This window comes from Canis lupus, chromosome 1 (assembly GCF_048164855.1).
Source record: "Canis lupus baileyi chromosome 1, mCanLup2.hap1, whole genome shotgun sequence".
Taxonomy (NCBI): Eukaryota; Metazoa; Chordata; class Mammalia; order Carnivora; family Canidae; genus Canis; species Canis lupus.
In genome coordinates, this window is record NC_132838.1 from 88,914,145 (window position 1) to 88,941,266 (window position 27,122).

At 45.2% G+C, this 27,122-nt stretch overlaps 1 protein-coding gene across 8 annotated transcripts in view; it reads left to right on the forward strand.

Annotated features, from left to right (window-relative positions):
• Positions 1-27,122, forward strand: part of APBA1 (amyloid beta precursor protein binding family A member 1) — a 196,890-nt gene that overhangs the window by 145,767 nt on the left and 24,001 nt on the right. For all 8 annotated transcript variants that reach the window (XM_072838664.1, XM_072838657.1, XM_072838631.1 and 5 more), the window contains exons 3-5: positions 11,694-11,789; positions 16,131-16,170; positions 19,697-19,842. In XM_072838664.1, the coding sequence (XP_072694765.1) occupies positions 11,694-11,789; positions 16,131-16,170; positions 19,697-19,842 (282 nt within the window). The remainder of the gene's footprint in view (positions 1-11,693; positions 11,790-16,130; positions 16,171-19,696; positions 19,843-27,122) is intronic.

Sequence of the window (27,122 nt, forward strand, 5' to 3'; positions counted from 1 at the left end):
CAGATATGATCCAGCTCTTGAGCCCGGTCTGGGAGTACCTGTTGGTTTGGGTGAAACCATGCTGGCCCTGGGGTTTCAAAAAAACCAGCTTGCTTTTTTGTATCTGTGCAGCTAGCCTGCCATATCCCCCCTCACTAGATTGCAGTGCAAGGCTGTTGGAAGCATGCAGCAAACATAAAGAGTGGTGAGGGTCGCCCTCCAGCACCCCAGCCCCCAGAGGTGCACAACCCACATGGCCACCGTGTCCTCTAAACTCATCACACACACCCAGGTGTGTTCTGACACAGGCATGGAGAGAGCCTCCTCTTCCCAGCATCCACCCTTTCCTTGCACATGAACTGGATGCTTTTTCACAGGTTCTATAAACTGTAGCAGAGTTTGGAGTGTGTGAAAGTTTCTGGTTGCACCTCAGAACCGAGTCTTATTTTCCCCAGAAATAGTAGGCGTTGCTGGCAGAAGGGGTAGGCCGGCCCCTTCTCACAAACATCAGGTGATGCCGCTCCACCAGTGACGCACGACTGCCGACTGCCGGGGCCCTTCAGGCACCAAGGGGTTAATGTGGATGTGGCTGACACCCCGGGAGGTGGGCACATCTCCCATCTCCCGTTACAAGTTGCATTATTGACTGGGGCATCTAACACCACTGGAAACAATCCACCAGACGGGATTCAGGTCAGGAGTTAGCCCTCAGCTCACAAGTGGCTGTGCCCGAGCTGGCCTTGCCGCCCAGATAGCGCCTGGGAAGATGGAGAATTTTTGGATGTACCAATTTGAGTGTCACGAAGAAGAGGTAGGTGGATCCCAGGGCTTTGGAATAATGTTTGGCTCGCGGCTCTCGGATTTTCCTCTCCCAGGGCTGCCAGACTGTAAATCCTCTGCGCTTCCCCCCCCCCCCCCATACTAAGCATACCGGCGCAGAGCAGGAGAGGTGAGGAGAGTGGGCATTGCCCAGGGTGGGAGGAAATGTTGTCAGGTTGGCCTGTTGCTTGGAAGTTCAAGATGAGCTGTAGAGGGAGAAGGCCGTTTGATCACGTGGAAAGATGTTGCTCTCTGCTTTCTCTCCGTCAGCACTGGGTTCTAATGAACGAGTTACTTTGGGCTCTGTAGCCTCCAGTCCTGTCCTCTGCGCTGTGTCTTTGCTTCCACTATGCTGATGACAATGAGTGAACTTAAAGTCTTGCACATGAGGAACTGCTTTGCTAGATGAGGTAATGAGCATCACGTACCCTGTGTGGGGCCTGGCACATAGTGAGGCTCCCATAAACGGCTGCTGGGTCGTCCTTAGTAAGTGATGTGTCATTAATAGCAAATGATGTGTTCTTAGCTGCATCTCTTATTATCAACTAAAAGTGATTGTGGTTTGTCCTCTTAGGGAACTCAGGTTTGGAGGTCTGGGAAGGATGGTGCAGGACCCTGGTGGGGAAACTTGTCCCTCATTTGTCCATCACATAGTGTAGTGCATTCCGGACACTTACAGTGAGGCCCTTTCAAAGAGAACACACAGATAACCTGTGTTTCCAGATCCGACTTTATCAGCTGGTAAGAGATCTCAACTTACAGCAGTGACTGGTTAATAATTAACTTGGCCTTTTTTTTAATCCCCTGAGATCTGGCTTCAGAAGCTTAGGGTTCTTTTGATAGTAATAAAATAAATTATTTGGGACAGTGAAAGCACCTCTGTTTGAGGAGACTGCTCCAGTCCAGGGCTCTCTGAGGTCCACGGTGGTCCAGATCTTCCCATTACTGTGGCTATAAGTTGGGGACTTGGGGCTGGGAGCACCTCCATCCCCTGTGGGAAAACAGAGTGAAAATGGTTAGAATATTTTAACCGACAGTTATCTCAAAACGTTTCATTGGTATTAATTGAATCCATTATAAATGTGTATATAAAACACCTCATTAGGCACAGGCTATTATCATTTTAATGACATAATTATGCCCCTACAATGCCTATGCTAACTTTCCTACTTCACCACATTAAGGAAACAGAAATGTGCATTGATAATATAGTTTGAATTGAGAGTGAATAATTATGGATTTCTTAGCCAGTTTCAATTTTCAAAAGCACAGACATATCTTGGAGCAAGAAAAACCTAGTCATATATTTGTTTCTTTTTTATAACTCTAACATGGAATAAGGTTAATTTAAAACAACTTAAATCGGTAAGGAAAACAACATACATTTATTTGAGAAAAGGGATAAAGCAGGATAAAACCAAGATGCATAGTAAAAAACCTATTCAGGGATGCTGGAAATAGAGAAGGCCCACACAGTTCCTGAAACAGCAGTTTACCAAAAGAAGTAGAATGTGTGCCATAGCCTGGCTGCAGGTAACCACACCTTTGAAATTCCATATAGAACCAGAATGTTCAGGCTGGTAAAGAATGGAATGACCAATGGCTTGATTATAGTCTATAGGATATGCTACCTGTGAGAGCACTTGTTCTCGCTGTGTCCACATTACTGTTCTAATCACATGAGGATGCACTGATTTGCAAGCAGTGTCTGACAAGGGACGAGTCAGACCCTGACCCTGAGGTAGTGATCTGTACATGGGTACCAATATCCATGTGAGCACATCAGGGCAATGCTACATGGGTTCAGGCTGACTTTGAGTATAAATGTATTTTGTGTTTCCTTTGTTCTCTGGTACAAAAAGATTGATGTCCATACATCCTTCCATATGTTCAACACATTTATTGAACTTTTGTTGTATATTTTATGGAGAATGTGTATTAAGCACTTGGAGAAGAAAAAGTTAATGAATCACACATCCTGCCTTCATAGTGCTTATTGAAGTATTGTAGGGGACACCTGGGTGGCTCAGTGGGTGAAGCATCTGCCTTTGCCTCAGGTCAAGGTCTCAGGATCCTGGGATCAAGCGCTGTGTCCTAGGGATCCCCGCTGAGTGAGGAGTCTGCTTCTCTCTCTCCCTCTCCCTCTGCCTCACCCCCTAGTTTGTGTTCTCTCTCTCTCTCAAATAAGTAAATAAATCTTTTAAAAGAAAGTATTGTGATTAAACTATCCTATATTTATATTTCAATAAAAATAAGGGAGAAAATGACATACAGAAGAATGGCACCAATAAAGCACAAGCAGTTCTCAAAGGAGAGGGCTTCTGCTTATCTAAGAGAATAGAAAAGATTTCACAAAAGAAGTAACATTGAAAATGAGCCTTTGCAGACTCGTGGACATGTGTGATTCAGACAAGAGCATGAACAAAGGCATTGCCCCCAAACACTCAGGTTGTATACACAAAGCAGAAGATACCTCAGTTTGGCTTAATCGTAGAGAATAACTGGGAGGGGGGAAATAGTGAAGAAATTAAGGCCAACCTTGGAATGCCTTAAGTGCCAAGGTAAAGAAAGAGTGCCAAGGATTTCTTCTTCTTTTTTTTTTTTTTTTTTAAGATTTTGTTTGTCTAGAGAGAGACAGAGCATGCATAAGCAAGAGGAGGGGAGGAGAGAGAGAGAGAATCTCAAGCAGACTCCATACTGGGTACAGAGCCTGATGCAGGGCTGGATCCCACAACCCTGAGATCATGACTGAGCTGAAATCAAGAGTCGGACATTTAGTCAACTGAGCCACCCAGGAGCACCTAGGATTTATTCTAAACACAAAGCAGGAACCACTAAAGTTTTTGAATTAAAGAGTGACTTGTGCAGAGCTTGTTAAAATTGTATTTTCAAATGAGAGTCATTTCAGTCCAAAAAAATAAAATGAGAGCCAATAGGAACTTAGGGAAAGGTGTCTGGTTCTCTTAGTCAGTTTGGGCTGCTGCGTAATAAAGATACCATACAGAGACTGGGTGGTTTACACAACAGAAATGTTCTTCTCACATTGGAGTCTGGGAAGTCTGAGAGCAGGGTGTCAGCACCACCACCTTGTGGTGTAGATGCCCTTCCTGGTGCAGATGGCCGTCTTCTTGCCATGTTCTCACACAGTGGAGAGCAGAGAGAGGAAGCAGCCTCCCTTATGCCTTTTCTTATAAGGGCACTAATCACATCATGAGAGCTCTACCCTCCTGACCACATTAACACCCAAAGGCCCCATGGCCTCATACTGTCCCACTGGAGGCTAGGGTTTTGATGTATGTAGTTGAGGTAGACACAGTTCACTGGTGAAGAAAGTCCATGAGCACTTCATGCTTGGGTCTCATGTAGTATGTTGGCTTTTTAAACAACTTTATTCTCAGGTTCTGTGAGTCACTCCACATAGGTGAAATTACTAAATAATCCAGTCCCAGATAGACTCGGTAAAACTGTCATTTTTTAAATTTATTTATTTATAGAGTGAGAGAGTGCAGGGGGAAGAGGCAGGCTCTACACCCGGCACGGAGCCTAACACGAGGCTTGATCTCACAACCCTGAGATCATGACCTGAGCCCAAATCAAGCGTTGGACGCTTACCTGACTGAGCCACCCAGGTGACCCTAAAACAATGTCATTTTTAAGGGACTATTTTTTTCCTGCCCTTCATTGCAGTGAAATTTGTGTCACTGAGTTTCTTTGGAGGGAAGGACCGACATGTGCCTGGACTTGTCAAGGTTAGCCTGAGCCAGCCGGAGTCTTTAACCAAGGTCTTCACAGTTGAGAATCTTGATGTGTCATGATTGTATGTGAGCTATGTTGTAAATTAACACTTGCATATGCACCTGATTCTCTTTAGTAACTATCACCAGAGGAGCATCACTCTCAGCCCCCATACTGCAAAATGCTGTCTTGAATGGGAGACAGGGAGTGTGCCAGAAATTGTACACGGTCATTTATGCACCCCTCAGCCCTAGCCAGGAATGAGCTGTTCTTACCAATATACCAGTAAGAGTCTCGGGGCTTATAAATTAATTTAGAGTCTTTCTAGTATGATTTTTAGAGAGCCTTCTGTGTGCTGTTTAATTTTATCCCTGAGTAAAATTTTTAATAAGGAAGCAAGAAGATGAGATAAGGAAAGCATCCCCATGGGTATGTGTTGTCCTTGTGAACACTCCCCCATGGGGTGAAAGAATTATTGTTACTGTTGGAATCTTAAGAGACTCGTCAGATGCTGGTGGAATGCTTTGTGCATACACAGGCGCTGAGCCGACGCCCCGTGTGCATCGTCACCGATTAATCCTCGCGTCAGCCCCAGGAGGTGGGTAGTAACTGTTTTCCTCCATTCTCAGGAGGATCAGAGAAGATGAGCAACCCAGAGGCAGAGCTGTGAACGGAAGAGCAGATTTCAGATGCTCACCCGCCAGATGGTGGGGCTGGAGACTCGAGCATCTCACTGTCCTGAGACCTTAGGAGCTTTACTTGTTCTGCAATGTTATAAAATGAAAACATCCCCGTCCTTTTCAAAGGAGCAATGTAACTTGTAGTCCTGGAATCACATTGCACTTTAGGAAATAGACCCTAGTGTTGGAAAGGCCAGATCACGCTGGGTGTGAAGACCAGATTCTGTATCTTGGGAATTGACTCAGTTTTTATTTCCACTGACTAACAGGCTTTGCCCCAGGGCCTCCCAAGTCCTCAGCACTGTGACAGGAATGGCATCTGGGTTAGCTCCACTGGAGGGTTCCATGACCACCCCTTGCAGGTCACCTCTCCTCCCTGGTGCTCGTGGGCTCCTGCTCACGCCTGTTAGGGCAACTGTCACGTCTCGTTTTAATCATGCGGGCAGGGCTGTTCTAAGGGATCCTGCAGAAGTGTACCTCCTCAAATTAATCGGCTTAAAACGAGGACCAAAATTTCAAAGTATGGAGAGGAGGGTGGGGAATTGGTTAGAACCTTATCTTAAAAGACAATATTAAAAATTATAAACATAAGCTTAATTGTTTTACCTTTTGGCTAATAACGTAGGTTGTAAGTTCACCTATATGTGAATTCTTAAAACAGAGAAGTATTGATTTGAGGAGTCGTAACTTCTTTCAGAAAGAACTGTCACATCACACACTAGAATAGCCTTCTTCAGTTCACACTGTGACTTCTGCAGCCTGATCAGAAGGGGTCCTTCCAATCAGGAGGAGGACAGTTTGAGCAAGAACATTGGAGGGCTGATGCAATTTTCTCAAGGGCCTCTCTTCATTGATTTTATATTCTAATCACACTTGTTCAAAGCACCTCTACTATCATCATTCTTTCTATCGCATCGTCTGGTTAACTGTGAACTGACGTAACTCCACCAACTCTTCAATTATCTGTGGCTGCGTCAAGCAGTCCTCCCAACTGGGCCTACATCACCTTTCTAAAATCCTGCTTTCTCTTTATTTCTGCAATATTTGCACTTGTACTCTTTAATGCATTTGCAGATTTCTGGTTTTCCATTTCGTTTCTGGCCTTGAAACACCAGATGGTCCTCAGTGGTCAAAGAGAGCAGCTGACAGAGATGTGGTCCTGAGAGATGCTGGGGTTTGAAATGGTAGGACTGTCAAGGTGGACAGCTCAGTAGTGACTGCTTTTGTGTCATCGTGACTTCTGTTCTCCTCAAGGACTCAGTGGCCACCACTTTCACAGAATACCCTGCGTTTGTTTGCATGTCTGTCCTCCCTGCTAAGCCAGGGGCTCCTGGGGCTCAGGCAGGGAGTCTGGGCCTCCTCAGATGCTGTCAGAATGTCTATGGTAAATAAATGAGTGAACAATCCTGGTGGAACTACCCTTTTTATGTCTTTTGGCCAGCATTTCTCCAGGAGTCTTTCAAGATATCTGTACATCTCTCCAGATCACTGCTTAGGCCTTTCTGAAAGCAACACTGTTCATTTGGAAAGAGCCAGTAATTTGGCTTTAATTTGAGGTATTCTCACTGTCATTTGGTCAGCTTTTCCAGGATGGAATCTTCTCTTCATGCAGATGTCAGGGGTGAAAGGACTAAGGAAAGGGAAGAGGGGGAAGTGATAACTCATCCTCTCCATCCTTTAGATCTTCATTTCAGCTGAGGAAATTGTTACTGAGTGCCCAGATAGAGCTTCCCCACTGACGGAAAACAGGCCAACGACTCACCAAGAAAGCCCCACTTTATGGGCGGAGACTAGGCACTGGCTGCTTGTCATCAAGTGCAGCTCCAGTGCCTTGTCCTTGCCTCCCAGCTCATCTCCTGCTTCCTGGCAGAGCTATGCTGCTCCAGCTCCCTGCCTCTGTTTACAGAACCTTCCTCCTTCTCTCCATCCCATCCTGCTCCATAAATACTACAGTCTTCAGGGTTCAGCGGAAGCATCACCTTCCCTACAGAGCATTGCTGACACACCTCTTCCCTCCTGCAGAACTACTCCTTCCCCCCCACCTGCATCCCACATATGGATGCATATCCCTGCCACCTGCCACAGCCCTGTGTCCACATGCCTGCCTACTCCCATCATCTGGAAGGGGAGATAGGACAGGACCACAGCATCAGAGGGGGGAGTCCTTTATATCCTCTTTATTTCTTGGCCCAATATTAAGAGCAGAGGTAGTCACTGAAATGTCTGTTAAAGGAATAAATGAATGATAGGTATTTCTGCACTGCTTTTCTGCCCTGCAAGTATGGCCTAAAAGTCCTTTGAGCTGTTTGCTTCACCTCTACCACCAGCAGTACAGCATTTGCCCCAGGAGAGGTTCAATTGAAAATAAAATGAGTGATTGGCTTTCCCTCTGGATGCTTTGGCATCTTGAGGCTATCTCCCACCTCACAACAGGACGATCCATCTCTTGTCCTGGCGTTAAAGAGCTGACATCTTAACAGCTGAGGACTCTACTCTGTGGAGCCCCAGAGCTTAGGCTAGGTAATTATAGACCATAGTTGTGGAGAATTTGCTAGAACACAGTCTGCAGAGGACAGGCAGCTTAAGAAAACCTCCTGTAATTAACCAGACCAGGGACTGGTTAATAACTGCATCATCTTTGGACATTTTAGATGCCTCCTTCTCACTACCCTGTGTGTCACCTGAGGAATTTCCAAGCGTACATTCGCTTCCTGTCCTTAGTCTCATTTGCTTAAAATTGAATATCCAGCCAGTGATCCAGCAGGCATGGGACCTCAGCCAGAGAAATACATGGTAATCACTTAATGTTTGTATCATTTTATTGGTTAGACTTGGCCTCCAGTACATTCTTTGAAGGTAGGATGCGTTCTCTAATTTCTGGTTCTCTCTCCACTTTTGAGAATATAGCAGAGCAGACGCTGGAGAAGAGGGACAAAGGGCCATTAAAGCAGACATTGGAGAGGATTCGATACTAAGAACTTTGTTTAGGCGACTGGTGTCTGCTCTGAAGAGGTTTGTCCACCTCGATGTTGTCGGGAGTGGTAGGCCTCCACCAGACAGGGTCCCCTCTCACATGGAGACAGCTTTCAGCTTCCAAAGAGCTTTGCTGGAGCTCAGGTTAGATCTTTACAGGCAAAGACCCTGTTCTCTGATTCAAAATGTAGATTGAACATTGCACACATAGAGTGTGCGATCAGAAAAGGGCTTACCACTGACCACGAGACACTAACGAAAGAGATCAGTGGTTGATCTGCCTTTCACAGGCTGGGAAACACGGTAAAGCCAGAGACGACACTGATACCATTTATTCAGCAAAGATTTACTGGGCGCCTACTGTTGGCAAGATCCACTGCCAGGCACTTGGATCCCAAGCTGATTAAGTTGAGATCCTGTCCAAGAGTTCCAGGGGGAGGGGAGATACACACGTAAACAGATCATTACAAAACCTAATACAAGCCATCAGGGTAGAACAGTACTGCGAATAGAGTCTGAGAAAGCTTCAGCAAGTTGCACTGTTTTCGAAGTTAGCACTGAAGGTGAGAAAGAATGCGGGAGAACTCTCTAGATGGAGGTCATCAGCTGTACATGCAAATAGAAGGAAAAGTGAATGAGCTTCATGCGCATGCAGAATGCTAAAGCAGAGAGAGCATTGAGGGCACGTGGCCCCGATGAAGGCAATGTGCGTCTCTCTTCTCCAGGCTCCCTGGCTGGCACCCAGCACTGCTCACTTAGCCTCACTGTGGGGTCTGACCTACCTCTTCCACATCACGGCCTGCTGGCTGGATAACCTGCCTTCTCACATCACCTGGAGAGATGAGCTGATGTTTGCAGTGTTGGAGAGAATAAATTTTTAGAAGATTTGCAACAGAAAATGGTCAGATAAGGAAATAGGAACTTTGGAACACTTTTGAAGGTTTTTTTTTTTTCTTTTCTTTTCTTTTTTTTACATGGCCCTCAAGTCAAACAATTAAAGAAAAAAACAGCTGTCCTAGCTTCCCTGGGACCAGACCCTTAAAATCTTTTTGACACAGAAAATTACTTGGAGAAAGATAGATGTAAAATATCTGAGGAAGCTCTTCAAATTTGAAAAACTAGGAAAATTCAAAGGCACTGAAATCTCATGGGACTTCATTAAATTAATTTTGAGTAGTCCAAACAAAGCTAACTCAGCCAGTACCCCCCAGCTCTCTTGAGTGCCAAATAAAAAATTCTGTGTGTGATTTTTTTTTTAAGGCATAAGGGGTTGGGGAGCACCTGAGTGGCTCAGGGTTGAGCATCTGCCTTCGGCTCAGGTCATGATCCTGGGATTCTGGCATTGAGTCTTGCATTGGGTTCCCCACAGGGAGCCTGCTTCTCCCTCTACCTATCTCTGTGTCTCTCATGAATAAATAAGGTCTTAAATAAAATAAAATCTTTTTAAAAAAAATAAAGGCATGCAGGGCTGTTTTGTTGCATCCAGGGGCTGTGGGGCTTGAGGGGGGAGTCCTTTATATCTGCTCTTACCCCTGCACCCATCATCTTGGCTTTTCTGTGGAGGGGCCAATTTCTGCATGTGAATGATTAAGAAGCTCATTGGTCCTCACCTCCCTGCCCAGGATCAGATCTGTGGGTTCATGGAAAACAATTCCAGGCCCAACAGGATTAGGTTGGGACCGTACAACATCTAAAGTGAGTAAAACTGCATGTCACCACCTCATCGTTCAATCCATTTGGCACTTTGTTTCCCGTGTGTAATTCGGACTTTCTGAAAAGATTTATTGTTTTATGATTTCACATACTGCTCACTGAAGCCCCATTGTATATTAATGTGCCCCCACCCCCACTCAGCACGACTAACTTCATGGAACATCCTACCTTTCCATGCAGAGGTGCTCTGCTGAAGTTTCTACCTCAGCCTCCCCACGGGGACCACCTGCAAGGCCTCAGAAACAGATTTAGGGGGCACCTGGGTAGCTCAGCGGTTGAGCATCTGCCTTTGGCTCGAGTCGTGATCCCGGGGGTCCTAGGATTGAGTCTTTTTTTTTTTTTAATCTTTATTTTTTTTTCTTTTTTTAATTTTTATTTATTTATGATAGTCACACACAGAGAGAGAGAGAGGCAGAGACACAGGCAGAGGGAGAAACAGGCTCCATGCACCGGGAGCCCGACGTGGGATTCGATCCAGGGTCTCCCGGATCGCGCCCTGGGCCAAAGGCAGGCGCCAAACCTCTGCGCCACCCAGGGATCCCCCTAAGATTGAGTCTTATGTCAGGTTCCCTGCATGGAGCCTGCTTCTCCCTCTGCCTGTGTCTCTGCCTCTCTCTGTGTGTCTCTCATGAATAAATACATAAATTCTATTAAAAAAAAAAAAAGAAAGAAAAACAGATTCATCAATCACCAGTGTTACTCTTCCTTTGCCCAGGACGGAGCTCCCCTCATGTCACCACACTTGCTCAGAGAACAGATCCTTACTGCAGGTTGTTTGGGGCCTTCCATCAGACTTCACCGTGCACTCTTGCTTTCGGGACCATCCCTACAGAGTGCTTAAGCATCCCTGTGGCTCGCCTAAAGATGCCCTTCATCTTCAGGATTTCAGGAGCATCCAGAAATGTTTGGGTAGCAACTTGGTAGGGTTTCCTGCGTCCCGCTGAGTCCCACCCATCCTCTGCCTGCTCGCTTGCTTTGGCCACTCAGCAGCGGGTATTTACAGGGCCCGCGTGCCATGTCGGGCTTGGTCTGGGGCTTCCTGCTCTCTTGCAGCCAGGCCTGCCTGGGCCACCTCCAGAGGCGGGAACACACCCGATGGGTGTTCCTCTCACCCTTATCTTCAAACATATCATTGAATAAGGGACTTTTGAACTGTTTCAAGAGCAGCCACGGTCAGATTGTTTGGATGTTAGAATATCTCTGAAGTTTCAGTGGCCTGTGGATTAAATCAGGAAAAATACTTGAAATCTAGACTAGAGAAATACAGATGGTGTGGTTTCTGGTCATCAATCCCAGCTACCTCTCTGAAAATACCTGTTTCCATTTTTACGTTCCCATTCAGGTCATCTCAGGCAGGTGATTTTATAAGACAGTTAGTACCCAGAGTCTTTGTCAATGAGAAAAAATTTTCAAACCACACACCTGTGTGATCCCCTTCACTTTATTCATTCAGGGCTTTAAGTTTGATACTCAGCTTTTGCTATATTTAAACTCTTGGCCTAAGGAGGAAAAGAACAGCTGAGCTTCTAAGGATTCCTTTGAAAACATGGTGGGAATTTAAAAGAAAACTTGAAAAACCCAGGACTTTCCTGTGCTGTTGGTGGCTCCTCTTGCAAGGAAGTTTTCTTACCATAGAAGTGTTTTGTCCAGTTGTATTGGGCTTTCTCCTCTCGCGCCTGCCCTACCCCTGCCCCTGCCCCTACCCCTCCACCCTGCCTCATTCCTGCTCCCACCCCTGCCACCTGTTCACGAGCCCTCAGACACTCACTGTGTCCTTCCCTTGCTGTGTTCCAGTCTCCGTCTCCTGGCAGCTCCTCCCCCCTGGGTGCAGAGTCTTCAAGCACACCCCTCCACCCCAGCGACCCCGCGGAGGCCTCCTCAAATAAAGAGGTAGGGTGCCGTTTTGTTTCAGAAGCCACCTGCTTATGTTGTTTTTTTTGTTCTCCTGGCGGCAGCTTGCTTCCACTTCCCACTCAAATCCCCCATACTCCCCACCACCACCACCACCTGGGGAGAGAAATTCTAATTTTTCCTCTCGAGCATGGAGTTCAATGACTGAAGCCACGCTGTTCCGTCTGACGGCCACTGGCCACAGGTGTCTACTTTGATTAATACGTATAATGGAAATTCACACGAGCCACAGTCCAGGTGCTCAGTAGCCACATGTTACTAGTGGCTGTTGTATTGGACAGGGGAGATGACAAGAGCATTTCCAGTCTTTCCAGAAAATTCTGACAGTGCTGGAAATTGAATATTAACAACTCTGTGTGGCAACATCCTTTCTCATGGCATTACAAGCCTCTGACATGAAGTTGCCGTGTGTTTTGGGAAACGGGCTGGTGTCTTAAATATCCATTCATTTCAGGCCCAAGTGAAATATCTTTCATGACACCAGGGCAACCACTTGTCCTGGTTTACTGGGGGTGGTTCCAGTTCACTCCTGTTGTGCAAACAGTACACTTAGAGAACATCCCTTCTAGAGCAGTGCTGTCCCAGAGAACTTAGCTGCAGTGATGAAAATGTTCTGCTTCTGTGCTGTCCTATATGGTGGTCACCAGCCACACGTGCCTCACAATCTGGAAATGTGGCTAGTGGGCTTAAGGAACTGAATTTTGCATTTTACTCCATTTTAATAAATAGTCATGTACGGCTAAGGACTACTAAACAGTGCAGCCCTGAAGTGTCCCTCTTGGACAATAAGTCATATGGTCACTCTACTAACGGAGGCCAGACTGAACCCCAGCAGAGAACACTTAAGTGAGAAAACGCTGCTTGCTCCTGCTGAGGTTTCTGGGGCTGTAAGAGGACAGGTGTTCTTCCCACAGGGGAGCCATTGCCTTCTCCCACACTGTTGTCCTTTTACACCCAGCCGAATGCCACCCACCACGTATTTATGAACCAGTGTCAGGCATATTGTGGCATGTGCCATAGTCTACATGTGGGTTCAGCTACGTCTAAATATAAAGCTGCCTAATAAATGCTGAGGGTGTGCGTGAAAGAGGTAAACTTTGTACCAACAACGATTGTCTCATTTCTTTTGGTAATAGTATTGCATCAAATGCAGCAGAAGAAAGCAATCTGCATTTTACCCTAAGTGGCAGATGACTTCTGAAGGGAGAGTCTTCATTAAAACATACCCGTAAAGTATCATTGAATACATGTACATTTGCCATTGAGTATTCATGCAGGGGGAAGTATATTTTTTAATAATCTGTTTATATTAAACCAAACAAACGTACAGAGTCCTTCCCTGAAGTGACACCAACATTGGAATTTAAATTTGACAGATACTTTGTCCTCCTCTGGTCTTGTCCTCAGACCCTAAGTCATGGGAACAGGAGTAACAAGGTCGCTGTCTCGGCTGACCCCAGATCCCACAGCTTTGCCTCATACTTTATCCAGAGCACAGGATCGGTAAGAACCAAAAAGAGCAGAATCAAGGCCACAGTGATAATAACAGCAGTGAGGGTTACCATTTCTTGAGCATTTACAGTGTTTAGGCAGTGGTCCAAGCAAATCACAGGTAGTATCTCATTTAATCCTTTAAATACTTCTCTGTAAGATAGGAATCACTGTGTTCCTTTTTTGTTGAGGAAGCAGAGAGGTTCAGTAACTTACATAAGGTCCACGGCCCATAAGTGGGAAGGCCAGGATTTGAAACCAGAGCTCCTGAGTGAAACAGGCTTTTCATACTAGGATCTGTTCCCCTCGGGATATAAAGTGCCTGCAGGCCACACCCTGTATAGACAAGCTAACTTGTCTTTATTCCAATTGTCAGACCTCCACGCTTGCACATGCTTTAGTGTGACCTCCTAGAAAATCTCAAAGATTTTGGCCTTTCATCCATCTTCTTGACTGTGGCTTTATTAATTCTTGAATGTTGAGAATCAACTGATGTTCATCTCTGTCCACATGTGAAAAAAACAAAGGGCTAATCAGACATCTGAATATTCAGCATTTGATTATTCATCAGACATAATAAGCAAGGCAAATTTGTTGGTTTCTCAGTTCCTACCGGACTTGGCACATGTTTCTGCATATCCTTATAAATAATGATGAAAATCCTCTTTGTGTGCAATAATTAGAGATTCTTTCATTTCTCAAACTCTTTTTTAAAAAAAACTTACTACCCCAGAGACTAAAGAAAGCCAGTCATGAGCTTATCAATAGAGAATAAGTAAATGTACCAAATACCCTCCGTTGTGGCTCTAAATAAAAACAGCAGCTTTTAGAACTATAGACTAAAGTAATATTTTGTAGCTTCTGCTAAAATCTGGGGACTGTCTTTGAGACCAGCATTCAGAAAAGTATCCTAATAGCCCAAGAAAATCTGAACTGGCTTCTTGGGTGTACCTGGAGGCTGACCCATCTTGATGAAACACAGTACAACCTTAACTTCCCCAGGCCCTTTGATGCAAAAGGAAGATCGGTGGTTGAGGAATCATCATTTTAAAGCCTCCGATCTTGATGAAGAAACTTAGCTTCCATTCACACACCATGAAGTTACGGATTTTGTTTGGTTTGGTGTTTAACCAGAATTAGGCAGACCTGGCCATCAGCACTCACCTGGGCCTGTCTTCCGTCTTGGAAAATAAGACGAATGTAAAGCACCTATGGAAGTTAGAGTTCTGTTTCCTCCCGGGCATGCAACTTAGCCTTGAGTTGTTGTGCATTTTTCCATAAACGCATTAGCAGCCAATGACCTTTCATTCCCAGTGGACTTGTGTCTTTCATTTCCTTAAAGGTAATCCATTCTGAAATAAGAAACCCGCCATCCTTGGTGTAAGAAACCATTGCATACCAGCGAGCACATTCTGGCAGCTTTACGGACAGTTGCCTAGCATGGTATATTGTGTGATTAGTGTTGAATTCTTGTCATTGTCCTAAATTGAGTTATATTCTTAAATGGGGGTGTCTTTGCTTCCAGTTTTATATATATATATATATATATATAATGGTTAACACTATTTTTAGAATATTACGCAAGGATTAAGTGATTGGTTCTCCCTTTGCTATCCCATCTTCCAAGTGAAGAGCATTGTACAAAATATCGCGAGATGGAACTGTTCCTGTGATGTTCCAACCCTCTCTTAGGCCCTAACTCTCCCAGCCGCCAGGTGCCCCAGAGTTTACCATCAACCCAGGTCAACCTATTGAGTAGCTGTGCTGTACTAGATACCCTTTTCCTAAAAGATGTATACTTAAATGACAACATAACCTACTAGATTCTTAGCAATGAAAATCTGTAAGCTTTCTGAGGATAACCCTTGGCCACGCAGACCCTTCCTTTTTGCTCATTTGAAGGACTCTTGTCTTTGGCATTAGCTCTCCACCCTCCTGCAGTGTTCACACCACCTTGCTCCGGACATACCCACTACAAATTCTATGACTGGCTAAAGTAGGAATGAATTCCCTACTCTGACACCTCTCAGAGTTATGTCTAGGCCATTCACTTATGGAAGGAACCAAATGGTAAGTATTGTTCCCCTAAGAGCTAGCATTTAAACCACCATCCAGTCATGTTCTAGAAGGTCTCTAGCCGATCATGCCCACTTCCAACAGTGCTGTTGGAAGACTGACCCTTGCCATGAGGTGTTACTTAGTACAAGAAATTCCACGGTTTTCAGTTCACTCCTTTGTTTATTGTATTCTTTGTTATTTTAAGATAGCACATTAACAATTACTTACATAAGGGAGTTTTTAAACCAGTAAGAGGTGAGTGAACGGAGGAGAAGAAATCTCTGGCAAACATTTTTATAGCACAGTGAGAGGTGACCAAAGCAAAGACCTCGAGGGAAATAAAATTCTCCAAGGGAATTCTTGATTTCAACATATAATCACATTGTTGATGCTTTTACTAATCCAGCAGTGTTTCACTCAGAAACCCAGATTCTTAAGAATACAAATTGAGCCCTTTGTATTATTGCTTTGTATTGATTATGGATTTTGTTTGTGGGATATTTTTTAAGCTGATGGACATCTCTCTGGTGGTGGAATGTAAGGTTTTCAGATTATCTAAAATATGAATAAATGTTCAGGGCTTTGGGTAACCTTTATTAAGAAATGTGTATGTTTATTCACACTTTTCTTCCTGTATCCAGAAATGGTTGACACCTGGTTCATATCTGTTACTGATGATCTATTTACTTTTCGTGTTTCATGGATAAAGTTGTGTTAATGCATTTTTTATCACGCTTTGCCCTTTTTGAAACCTCTCTGTCTTGATTACAGTCAAGAAAAAGCTTGGCTTCATTCCCCACCTACGTTGAAGGTAAGAGCTGAAAAGGAAGTAATTGAGTATTGAGTCATGCATGAATCTCCTAGCATTTGGGGTATTTGAAGCCCTGGGGCTCTACGACCCTAGTGGGGAAGAAAGGCCACATAGTCACTCAATCACAGTCTTGACAGTCTTAGAATCTTAGACTAAAAGAGCAATAGCTGTGAGCCTGTCAAAGATCCTCCTGCCACCTTTGCTGATGCTGCCCATGAGGACCTGAGCATGCAAGGAGGCTGAGGGCTATTCCCAGCTTAAAGACGGTCATATTATATCTGAACCCAGACTCCTTATCTCCAGTCCATGACACCTCTTACACCCACAAAGGACCATTCAAGTGGGAATGAACTTTAAGGAAGACGTTTTGGTCCTCTTAATTTGGGGGCAGGGAGAGACTTTCCCAGTAATTCCCATCTCTTGCTTAGATGAGTTAAGCATAATAACATTTATCAAGCTTTTACTCTGTGCCAGATACACACTTTCCATTTAATAACTAACTGAATCCTCACATCTGCCTTGTGAAATGGGCTTACTACCCCCATGTTACACAGGAGAGAACTGAGGCATTCTTCCTCAAGGCAAGACGAGTAACTTTCCTGAGATGACACAGTTGGCAAGTTTCAGAGCCAAACTGTGAGCTGGCAGTTTGATTCCACAGCTCTCTGGTAAATGGTATCCTGTGCAAGGCAGCCACATACAGTTGTGCAGGTTTTTCACTGTTCAAGGGTACCCAGTCAGGAGGTCTAGCAGGGCCAGAACTTGGCACAAGTGAGACACCCTAACTTGAGATCAGGCCACACAAATGGAGTGACTATTTTTCACCCACACAAAGGCACTCTTTAGCTAAAGGTGCAAGTGATCCTCTACCAGGGTGGATGGTAGATACTTTTTCAGGTAGGTTAGACTGTCATTCCCTTGAAAGAGGATTTTCTGGGAACACGAGAATACCCAGACACCACTTTGAGGCTCTGTCTGGCCCTTAGATCCTGTGAATGAACAGTTGGTGTGTCCCTACCACCTAAGAATGGATCCATAGACCTTCCTGACACCACAGTCCTGAAGTTCATGCCAAGCTCATAGGTTTCATTCAGTTAACTCAGGCTTCTTTCTTGAGTGAACTGTAAATTATTTGTGCCATTTTTGCAAGGTTCCAAAATTCCACAAGTACTCCTGGCAGAGTTTTCGGGAGTTTGGAAACTCCATTCTTCATAATCTTTCCACCAGGCCCAGCATTCATGTGTGACGATGTCACATGTGTGCTTGTTCACCCACAGAGCAACACAGAGGCCTCACTAAAAGGAGAAACACGTTCTAAAAGGCCAAAATGAAACCTGTAGTTTTTTGACTTAGAACTTTTCAAAAATACACTAAAATCAAATTATGAATTTAGGATTTTTTCCTCCAGATATGATCTAGCAGCAGTGACGTTTGATGATAATCAATTTCCCTGGAGGATAAATGGTGTAAGATTGCATCTCAAATGTATAATTTATTTGGGTCCAATATTTCTGTCTCTTGATTGGTTGACATTTTTTTTTAATTTTTATTTATTTGTGATAGTCACAGAGAGAGAGAGAGAATGAGGCAGAGACACAGGCAGAGGGAGAAGCAGGCTCTATGCACCGGGAGCCTGACGTGGGACTCGATCCCGGGTCTCCAGGATCGCGCCCTGGGCCAAAGGCAGGCGCCAAACCGCTGCACCACCCAGGGATCCCTGGTTGACATTTATATAGTCCTTTAAATATTATTTGGATTTATTTTAAACCTATCTGCATATCCACACTTATTATGGTTGAAGAGAGACCCTTTTCAAGGAATAGAGCTAGCTCAGAAATGAATATATGATATTGGAAGTCCTGTAGAGAAGTATATAGTTCATTCTTATTTTTCTTTTAATATTCATTATTTTTACAAAAAAAAAATGGAAGGTTTTTAAAAGTTACTACCCAGATGAGATCTTTTTCCTCAGTGCCTGGTTGGGCAAAAGCAATTATGTTTAAGTAACACTGTAAACCCATCACAGGCGTTTATGATAGGAAACTGATAATCTTTATTTTTTACAAAGTATAATGCGGGTACAAACTTGTCCATGTTAGTTGGAGTAGCGCTTCCTTGCCCTACAACTAAAACTGTATATTGGAAATACCCTGAATCCTTCTCACATCTAGGAAAGTTCCAGGCAGGAAGCGTGTGACTGTTGAGAAGGTGAATTACTGACCCATAGTGGAGGCAGATTGGCTGTGTACCCCTCATTGTCCAGAAGCCCTTCTCAGAAAGATCTAGAATAAGGCAAATAAGAAGTTTCCTTATTTATTTACTACACAGATGCTTTGTGAAGAACTTTCCTAAAACACTGTTAATTTCTTTGTTTCGACCACCCCCTTGGCTTTAGAGAAATGATCAGATTATTTTAAGATGGTACCCTGATAAGAAGCTTATCACGGGAAGCAGCTGGTTAAGCTTAAGATGAGCCCGATGTTGGTGGATAAAAATAAAAATCATTCTAGATTAGCTTTCCAAAAGGAAAAAGCAAATTGTTTCCATTTCCAGCTATCTAATTTAAGAGCCTGAGGTTTGAACAGTAGGTTAAAACGTATATTTTAATCTCCCAAAATACGGCATTTGAGCCAAAGAAAATACATATGTTTTCATTGCAGAATGAGAAGCCTTTCTTAGTGCCTTTGTTATGAAGTTATATATTAATCCCAGACATGTTTTAATTTCAGGTAGGGTTTACAGATGATTATGGTTAGAATCCACTGCCCCCACCTTAAATATTTTAAAGCTAAGGTTTGATTTCAAAGGCCGGTCAGTGAGAACAGAAAATTCAGACTTTCCTTGGAATTGATCTGTATGTGGATGCCAGCCGGGGACACAAGAGCCTGTAAGTCAGCGAGGTTGGCAGCCAGAGACTCCGGCTTTGGTGTAATGTCATCTGATGCACAGAATTGGGGTCAAAGGTCGTTACGGGAATCTGGACATTCTGAAGCAAATACCCATTTTTCTGAATTATAGTTTGTTTTCCCGAATTACGGATAAAATGTGGATGGTGGCAGGTGAAAGAAATGTTATACAATGAGGATTCCTGATAAAGCAGCCTCCCTGGTCACCTAGCCATTTGTCTGGCCACACATTAATTTGATACCCACCAGGCAACAGACACTGATTAGACACGAGCGCCCGAGACGAACATGACGTGGACTTTGCCCCAAAGAGCTCACAGTCTAACAGGAGAAACAACATCCTTTGTCACTCATTTTATGTTTCATATTTAAATAAACATATCATTTCTCACAGTCAGTGGCCTGGGTGAAGTGAATTAAGAAGAAAATGTTTCTTCCCTTTGAAAGCAAGGGGTGAGTGAGGCAGACACAGAAGGAGAGAAGCCTGAGCCTGGCAGGGTCTCGGGCACCGGGCCACCTATGCTGGTGCCGAACAGCGGGGAGGGCGCAGCGCGTCAGGGCCGTGTTAGGCACACACCCCAGGGTGGCTTCACTCACCGCTGTGGCTCTGTGTGTTACAGTTCCCGGACCCTGTGACCCCGAGGACTTGATCGATGGGATCATTTTTGCTGCCAATTACCTTGGCTCCACCCAGCTGCTGTCAGACAAAACTCCCTCCAAAAACGTGCGCATGATGCAGGCCCAGGAAGCCGTGAGCAGGATCAAGGTGAGGGGGTGCAAGGGATGGATGCCGGGGCCTGAGCCATTCACAGTGGTCTCCCCACACCTCATGCATCTAGTGCCAAGTTTAGGGGAGTGTGGGACTGGCATGATGCACCTGTCAACAGTTCCAAACAGAAAAAAAGTGTGCAGAGTCCTTATGTATCAAACTGCATATTTGGGGTATTCTTAATAGCCAGTCTTAAGAAATAGCACATGTGAACATAAACTTTGGAAAGCTGATATGATGAGGAAGGATGTCATTCTGAGCATCACATCTCTAGTGGGAGAGCTTTACCCCTGTATTTCCACGGATATGGTGATGAGTGACGTGAACATTCTAGGTACCGCATGATGCCATCTCAGTCTCGTACTTTTGAACTAGTTGATCCTGCACAAGCTAGATCAAACTGGTTTGTTCCAGGCACAAGGAACTATTGGATCAAATCTAACCAGAATGAGTCAGTATAAGGCTAATGCACCTTAAACTGGTCTGAGCCGGTTGTAACTGTTTGGAATCTGTTTTATCAAGATTTAAAAGGAACAAGCCTGTTTGATCCGAGAAGAACTACTTTTGCCTGGTGTAAACCATTCACAATTAGTTTGAGCCAGCCAGAAATGGTTTGACCCTAGTGAAATGCAGAGCTCTAGAATATCCACCACGATGCCAGTACCACCTGGAATCAGGGACAGACACAGGGCTACAGGGACACATCACCTGCCATTCAAGTGCCACCAGCACCCAGAAGCACTGGGTAGCCCTACTAGGGCCACAAGGCCAGTCCACCCGAGCCCCAGGCGTAGCAGCACCACTGAAACCCAGAACCAGATATTTCAAGCAACAGGTGGAACAGGTCAAGACTCACCAGATGTGGATGTATCCAGCTTCAGCTGGTCATAATCGCATTCCTTCTCAAGGACCCATTCCTTTTCCATATCGTCTTACGTGCACTTATTCCCCAGGTACTCCCTGGTGTTGTATGGCAGTGTGGAAGGAGGAAGAGGCACAAGTTCAAGATGGTCACTTAGGGTCCTTAATCTGGGAAAAAGTATTTCTGGAGCACATACACGTGCAAGGCTGTTCAGGGTCTTGGGATGAAAAGAAAATAGCCAGTTATAAGGTGAGAGCCTTACCCTCGAGCTGCACAGCACCAGGGAGAGACGGATCAAGCCAGTGAATGTGCAGGGTGCAACTGGGCAGGAAGAACAGGTGTGAGGTGGAAGGTGCCCAGTAGTGTGGGGCACCCCAGGGCTGATGGGAACAGGGAGTGAGGATGCACAGAGGTGGAGTTTCTGGCCTCCTGCCCCAGCTGACTCCCCTATGTTATTCACCCACTGGAGATTTAAGCAAGATGGCCTAACCGTAATGACCAAGTCCATGCTGTCCAGTGCTGGCGCAGGTCCCCGGGTCTCCGGCCATTGCTTCTGCATCAAACTTCCATCCATGGCTTTGAGGGTCACCAGTTGCTGGCTGCTCTTACCCCCTCTCCCAGCTTGGAAGAGGCACTTCTCTCCTGAGCTCAGAACTTGTTCTTCCCTTAGCCGTCGTAGCACAGCAAGCCCACACTGCAGTATTTGATGCGGTGACTCTTGCTGGCATATCAGGACTTAGGAGGTATAAACTAGAGAGCAGTTCACCACTGCATCTAGGGTGGCTACTATCACGACAGTGACAGGCCAGACCAATGGCATGATTGCTGACAGGGGCCTGCCCGTGTCTTCTGTGTATCTAGGATCCACTCTACCACTTCATTCAGGTCACACGAACCCCCTCTGTGCCTCACAGGCCCTGCTGCCACAAGGCCCACTGCTGTGGTGGTCATGTCTTCTCCCAGAATTAGCCTATGTCCATTAGATCGCCAGTGGGAAGATGCACTTCTCTCGCAGGAAGTCCCACCCCTACCCACAGAGACCCGTGGCACCCAGCAGGATGATTCCATGGCAGTGTATCAAACTGACCTGAGTACCTTCTGGGTCTTTCAGACTCTCTAAGGTTACTGATGGAATATCAGGTTCTCGTCAAGCTGCCCATCCAATGTTGACCTAATTCCTTCTGACTATCTCCCCTTATTGTAAAGAGGTGGCATGAAAACCTCTGGATCTCCCCAGCATCTTCCTGAATTTAGGGTGTCCTAGGTGCTGCGTTCAAAACAACACGCAGATCTGTAGGTGAGAAGAAGGTGCTTTTCAGGCAAATAACTTTTGAAAACAAAGTCTTTAGGGACATAAATTTGACTCCTTCTGTCCCACAGTTACCAAACATAGCATGTTATGATTTTGTTAAGTTAATATTTGTTCAACAGAGCCCTGGGGTGCCAGATGGTTGAGCAAAAGAGCACGAGAGAAATTGAAAGAGGGAAGTTTATTACTCACAGGTTCTCAAGGAAGGAGCCAGCACGCCTTGGGGGCGGGGGCCATAGGGTGGGGGTCAAGGCCAAGCAAATGCAGGCAGCAGGACATGGGGCGATGCCTTTATTTGGGTCTGAGAGTGGAATACTTTGGGGTTCCTGGGTTTGAAATGGCCGATTCATACCAAAAAGAGCAAGTTTTGGTAAGCTTCATGGGGGTCTTATCTAAGGGGGGCACCCAAGGGGAAGGCACTGGACAAAGATTATTTGTTGCACGGGCTGTTGGGAATTTATATCGAGACCTTAAATTTGCCTGTGACTCTGCAGGCTGTTGTCCAGGGCTTGCACTCTCATGAGGGGCCAGCGTCAGCTGCAGGCCACTTGGATGCCAAGACAGCAACACCACAAAGCAGCTTCACCTCTGGACGCAGGCTCATGGTGCTGCTCACTTCCCCGGGGTCAGCAGGAGTGCAAGGACCTGGCATGCCTCACTCAGTGGTTTTCTGATAGACAGGAACCCCCTCAGGAAGGGGCTTTAGGAACAAGCGGGGGCACTTTGGGGTGCCATGGTATCTGGGGGTATTTTTAATGGCATTAGTGAACCAGGGCCAGGGATGCTTGGCACCCTGTAATGTCCAGGATGAGGCACAGGATGAAGATTTAACTCCCACAGAATGCTAGAGCTTCCCTCTGCCCCTGTCAAGAGGCACTGCCAGAGTCCATTGAGGTGAATCCCCCAGAACAAAGCAGTAGTCCGCCCCCACAGGAGCACTGAAGATCCCCAAGACAGAACACTGCATGGCTGGAAGAGGAGTTCTCTCTGCTTCCGTTCGTCAGAGTTTCAAACACGTTCAGGTTTGGATTTCATTCGAGGCACTTTGTTTATGGACCTCCTGAGTGGTAGCCCTTTACTTGCACATAGATAGTTTGTCTTCCCACTGCCCTTGGGCATGTTTATGGCACCACGTGACCTCGAAGGAGGGAGCAGGTGCATCCCCGGAACGTGAAGCAGCACAGAGTAGGCTGTGGCACCCAGTGTCAAGCATGCTGGGCACCCAGGACCAAGCATGCTGGGAATGACAGCTTCCGAGTTCCACGGTGAGGTCTGAGAGCACAGTTTTCTCATCTTCAAGTCCAGCTTCCCTGATAAGAAACCAGAAGGTTCACTTTGAAGCATCAAAGGATTGGTCTCTGGAAGTTCCACAGTTGATCTGAACAACAACAACAACAAAACATTAGATGCTTTTGTTGATCAGAACCAGCAAGATGAGGCTGTCTGATTATAAATCCATTTTAGACCTGCCTAGAGCAGAGTAGGCATCTGGAAAACATATATTTATTTTTACAGCAAATTATGGTAGTGTGAGGAATTCATTATGGAGTGGTAAAGTTAAACGGTTGCGTTTCATTTATAAGTATCATTTTGCAATGTGCTTCTGTGCATCTGAAGGAACTGCTGCCTGTCATTAAGTATTTCCTGCCTCCTGTTCCTTTTACATCCATTTAAATGCCCGTCAGCTTGCTTGACTTTACACCCAGCCTGGCGCATATTCAAATTCTAGGTGGAGACTGTGTCCAGATCCACCGTGTATTTCCGCACCCCCTAAAGTGTTACTGTGTCCGGATGTGCACTGACATTTCACCTCCTGAAGAGGGCCCCAGGGGGCCTGGGGCATTTACACACACCACCACCCCCCATCAGTCGGGATGGTCTCCTGGGAGCATGTGGTGCTTGCACTTACCTGGAAGACAACCTCTCTCTGAGGGAGGTGATGCCAGGCTTTCTCCTAAGAGAGGCTGGCCTTTCAGGAATGAGTTATTCTAGGCCACCTCTATAAAGACGCAGAGAGGAAGGAAGCTACAGATTTCACAGTGTCTGTCCAGGAAGGAAGGAAAGCAGAAAAAGCTTTATGGATTTACTTGGAAATCCGTTTAGCAGTATCCTCAGCCCAGACTGATTAGTAATTTCCACCCTGGTGCTCTCATCTGAACAAAGATGGAAAGAAGGGTGTCCTCCCCCTGTTTGAATTCCTCCTGCTTCCTCTCTCCCCCATGGGGATCCCTGTCTTACCCCTTGTTCTCTCCTCTGCCGACACTGTTCAGTTGACCTAGGGGACGGATGCAGGTGAGCGGCCCCTCTCACCGGGGGTCCCGCGTGGCCGGGGCTGTTTGTGCAGCTCTATCTCCCAGCAAGCACCTGAAGCTTGGGTTTCAAAATCATATCTGATTTTTCTTCCGTTGGTCGGTTATGGTGCTTATTGGACTTACACTTGGAGTCTGAAGAATTCATATTTTCTTAACTTAAAGGATTTGTAGACTTATTTGCAAATGGAGAGAGAATTTGGAGTTGTGGTTTGACCAGAAATTTTGTACATAACATGAGAGGAAAATAAAAGAATTTAGCTCAGAAAGCAAAGTGTTCCTCTGCAGACCCTTGTGATAGGCATCTCAGGAGATAAATGCTACCCAAGACCCAGTCCTTGACCTTGAGAAGCATGCAGTCTAAAAGGAAACCAAGAAGAGAGTTTAACAATAGCAAAAGGCAGGTTGAGGAATCAGAAATTTAAAGTTTTCTCCATCTACCAAAATATAACAAGGTGGATCTAAATGCAATAGCAGAATTAGGAGACATCTGCCATTTTTCTTAAGTTTTTTTTTTCCATTTTTGGACCCTCCCTAATGTACCCTTTCTGCCTTTGTTATCCATCATTTCTGAGAAGAAATAAGCCCCCCATCCCTTTTAGAAAGCCCCTCATCCAACTAAGGAATGCATCAAAGAGATGGTTCTCAGAATGAGACCCTTTCACTGGCGGCATCAGCACCACCTGGGAACTTGCTAGAAATGCAGATTCTCAGGCCCACCCCAGTCAGAAACTCATGGTGGGGTGAGGGCCCAGGAATCTGTGTTTTCATAAGCCCTCCAAGAAGTTCTGGTATGCACTATAATTTAGGGAAGGGTAGACCATGCAAGCCTTATGGGATATGATATCTTTTCTCCCACCGCACCCTGGGGCATCCTGGTCAAGCTAGTGCTTCCTGCTGATGACATTGTATTGGCATATTAACTCAAGAAACACTGCAAAATATATCTCTTTTTTGGATATTTGGCATATAGGTTTTCCTATTAAAGGTTTTGAGAGTCCTGTACTAAAGAGATCCAATTCACTTTGGCCAGAAACTCCCATCATTATTTGAACACGGAATACATGGTCACTGTGTGATGCCTGTTAAAGTCTTGCTGCTAAGATTCTCTGGAACACGTTTTGGGAGGAACTTCTGCCCTACGTGGTATCAGTACCTACACACTGTAGGTAGAGATGCCCCACTCCTCCTACAGTGGAGGAACCATGCCTTCACCCTACCTGGAGTACCAAACCTGAAGCCAGGGCAGCTAAATCCCTTGTCTTCCTTTCTCTCCACCGCACCTCCATGCTTCATTCCACCCTCATGCCCACTGCATTTTCTGCTCTTTGGCCCGAAGATGGGCTCACCTACTGAGCCCTACCTGAGCCACAGAACCAGCTTCATGTCCACGCAGAGTGTGGCATATGTGTCTCCATTCTTTCTACATTTGTGAAGCTCGTGTGATTAGCTCACAAATGGTGTTGGATGTTTTTTGGTCTATGCATTTTTGTAAGGAGCATCCATTATCAAACATTCTCATATTTGTCTTTACTAGCTTGTCTCAAAAAATCAGAGTTTTCTTTCATGGAAAGGCTTTCTTGAAATGTCAAAAAATCAGGACTTAATTCTAGAATTAAAATCTCTGTCATTGAAGCTTTGTGTAAGCCACATGATTTCCCATCTGACTCGGAGAAGTCTGTGATTAATAAAGAGGTTATTAACACTTACAGCAGGTCCTGCACATACATGATCTCATTGATTCCTCAGAGTGGAGGGGCTGGGGAATCCTGTGAGGTAGGTATTATTAATTCTATTTACAGACAAACTGAGAACCTTATAGATGAGAAACTTGCCTACATTGCGCAACCAGTGGTTTGGAGTGAGATATCCAGGGTTTGAATCTCTATTCTTTCTCTTCAGTAGCTTGAGCAAGTTGATTTGTCTCTCTGTGCCTCAGTTTCCACTTCTGCAAAACGAGAATACTGTAGTGCCTACCTCACAGGGTTACTGTAAGCTTTCACAGTGCTATACACATGAACTGCTTGGAAGGATACTGGCATATAGCAAGCGCTCAGCTAATGTCAACCGGGGAAAGGAAAAGCTAGAGCCATCGGGAGTTTCCCCAGCATGAGTAACCTAGAGAGTCTTAACAGGGAATGTTCAGGACATATTGTGGAGTGAGTGGGTGGACAAGTGCCACAGTCTGTGTCCTTTACACCACAGCCTGCTGGGGACAAGCCGTAATCGATCCCATGAAATGAGAGGACTTAAACGGATAATGTCATTCCCTGCTTTATGACACATGCTAGCCGTATGGTTCTCTTTGGCTCCTCTGCTACTGCAATTTCTCATTCTAGATCCCACCCCCTCCCGATGTCATGTGTAAATTTTAAATTATAATTTATTTCAGGGCACCCTGAATATCCTGTGTGGTTGAAAAGATGGTATTACTTGAAGTGGGTAAAATACTTTTCACTTCATAAAAATTACTTTAGAATGCCCATTATGAAATGCAGATTGCCCTTTGGATTCTCTTTCCTCATCACCCATTCCAGAAAAAAAAAATTTAGTTATTCCATTGTAGTGGACTTATTTTCCTTTGACAGGACCCTTTCAGATCACTGTTCCTTAGAGTGAAGAATTTTGACTAATAGCTATTAGGTTTTGGTATCAAAAATAATAGAAATTCTTATATTCCTGGAAGATAATTTCAGGGGCAGTGGTAGAAAACACACACACACACACACACACACACACATTAGGATCTCGCAGCAGTCATTCATCATGAGAATTATAGCTGGTGCAGATGAGAACA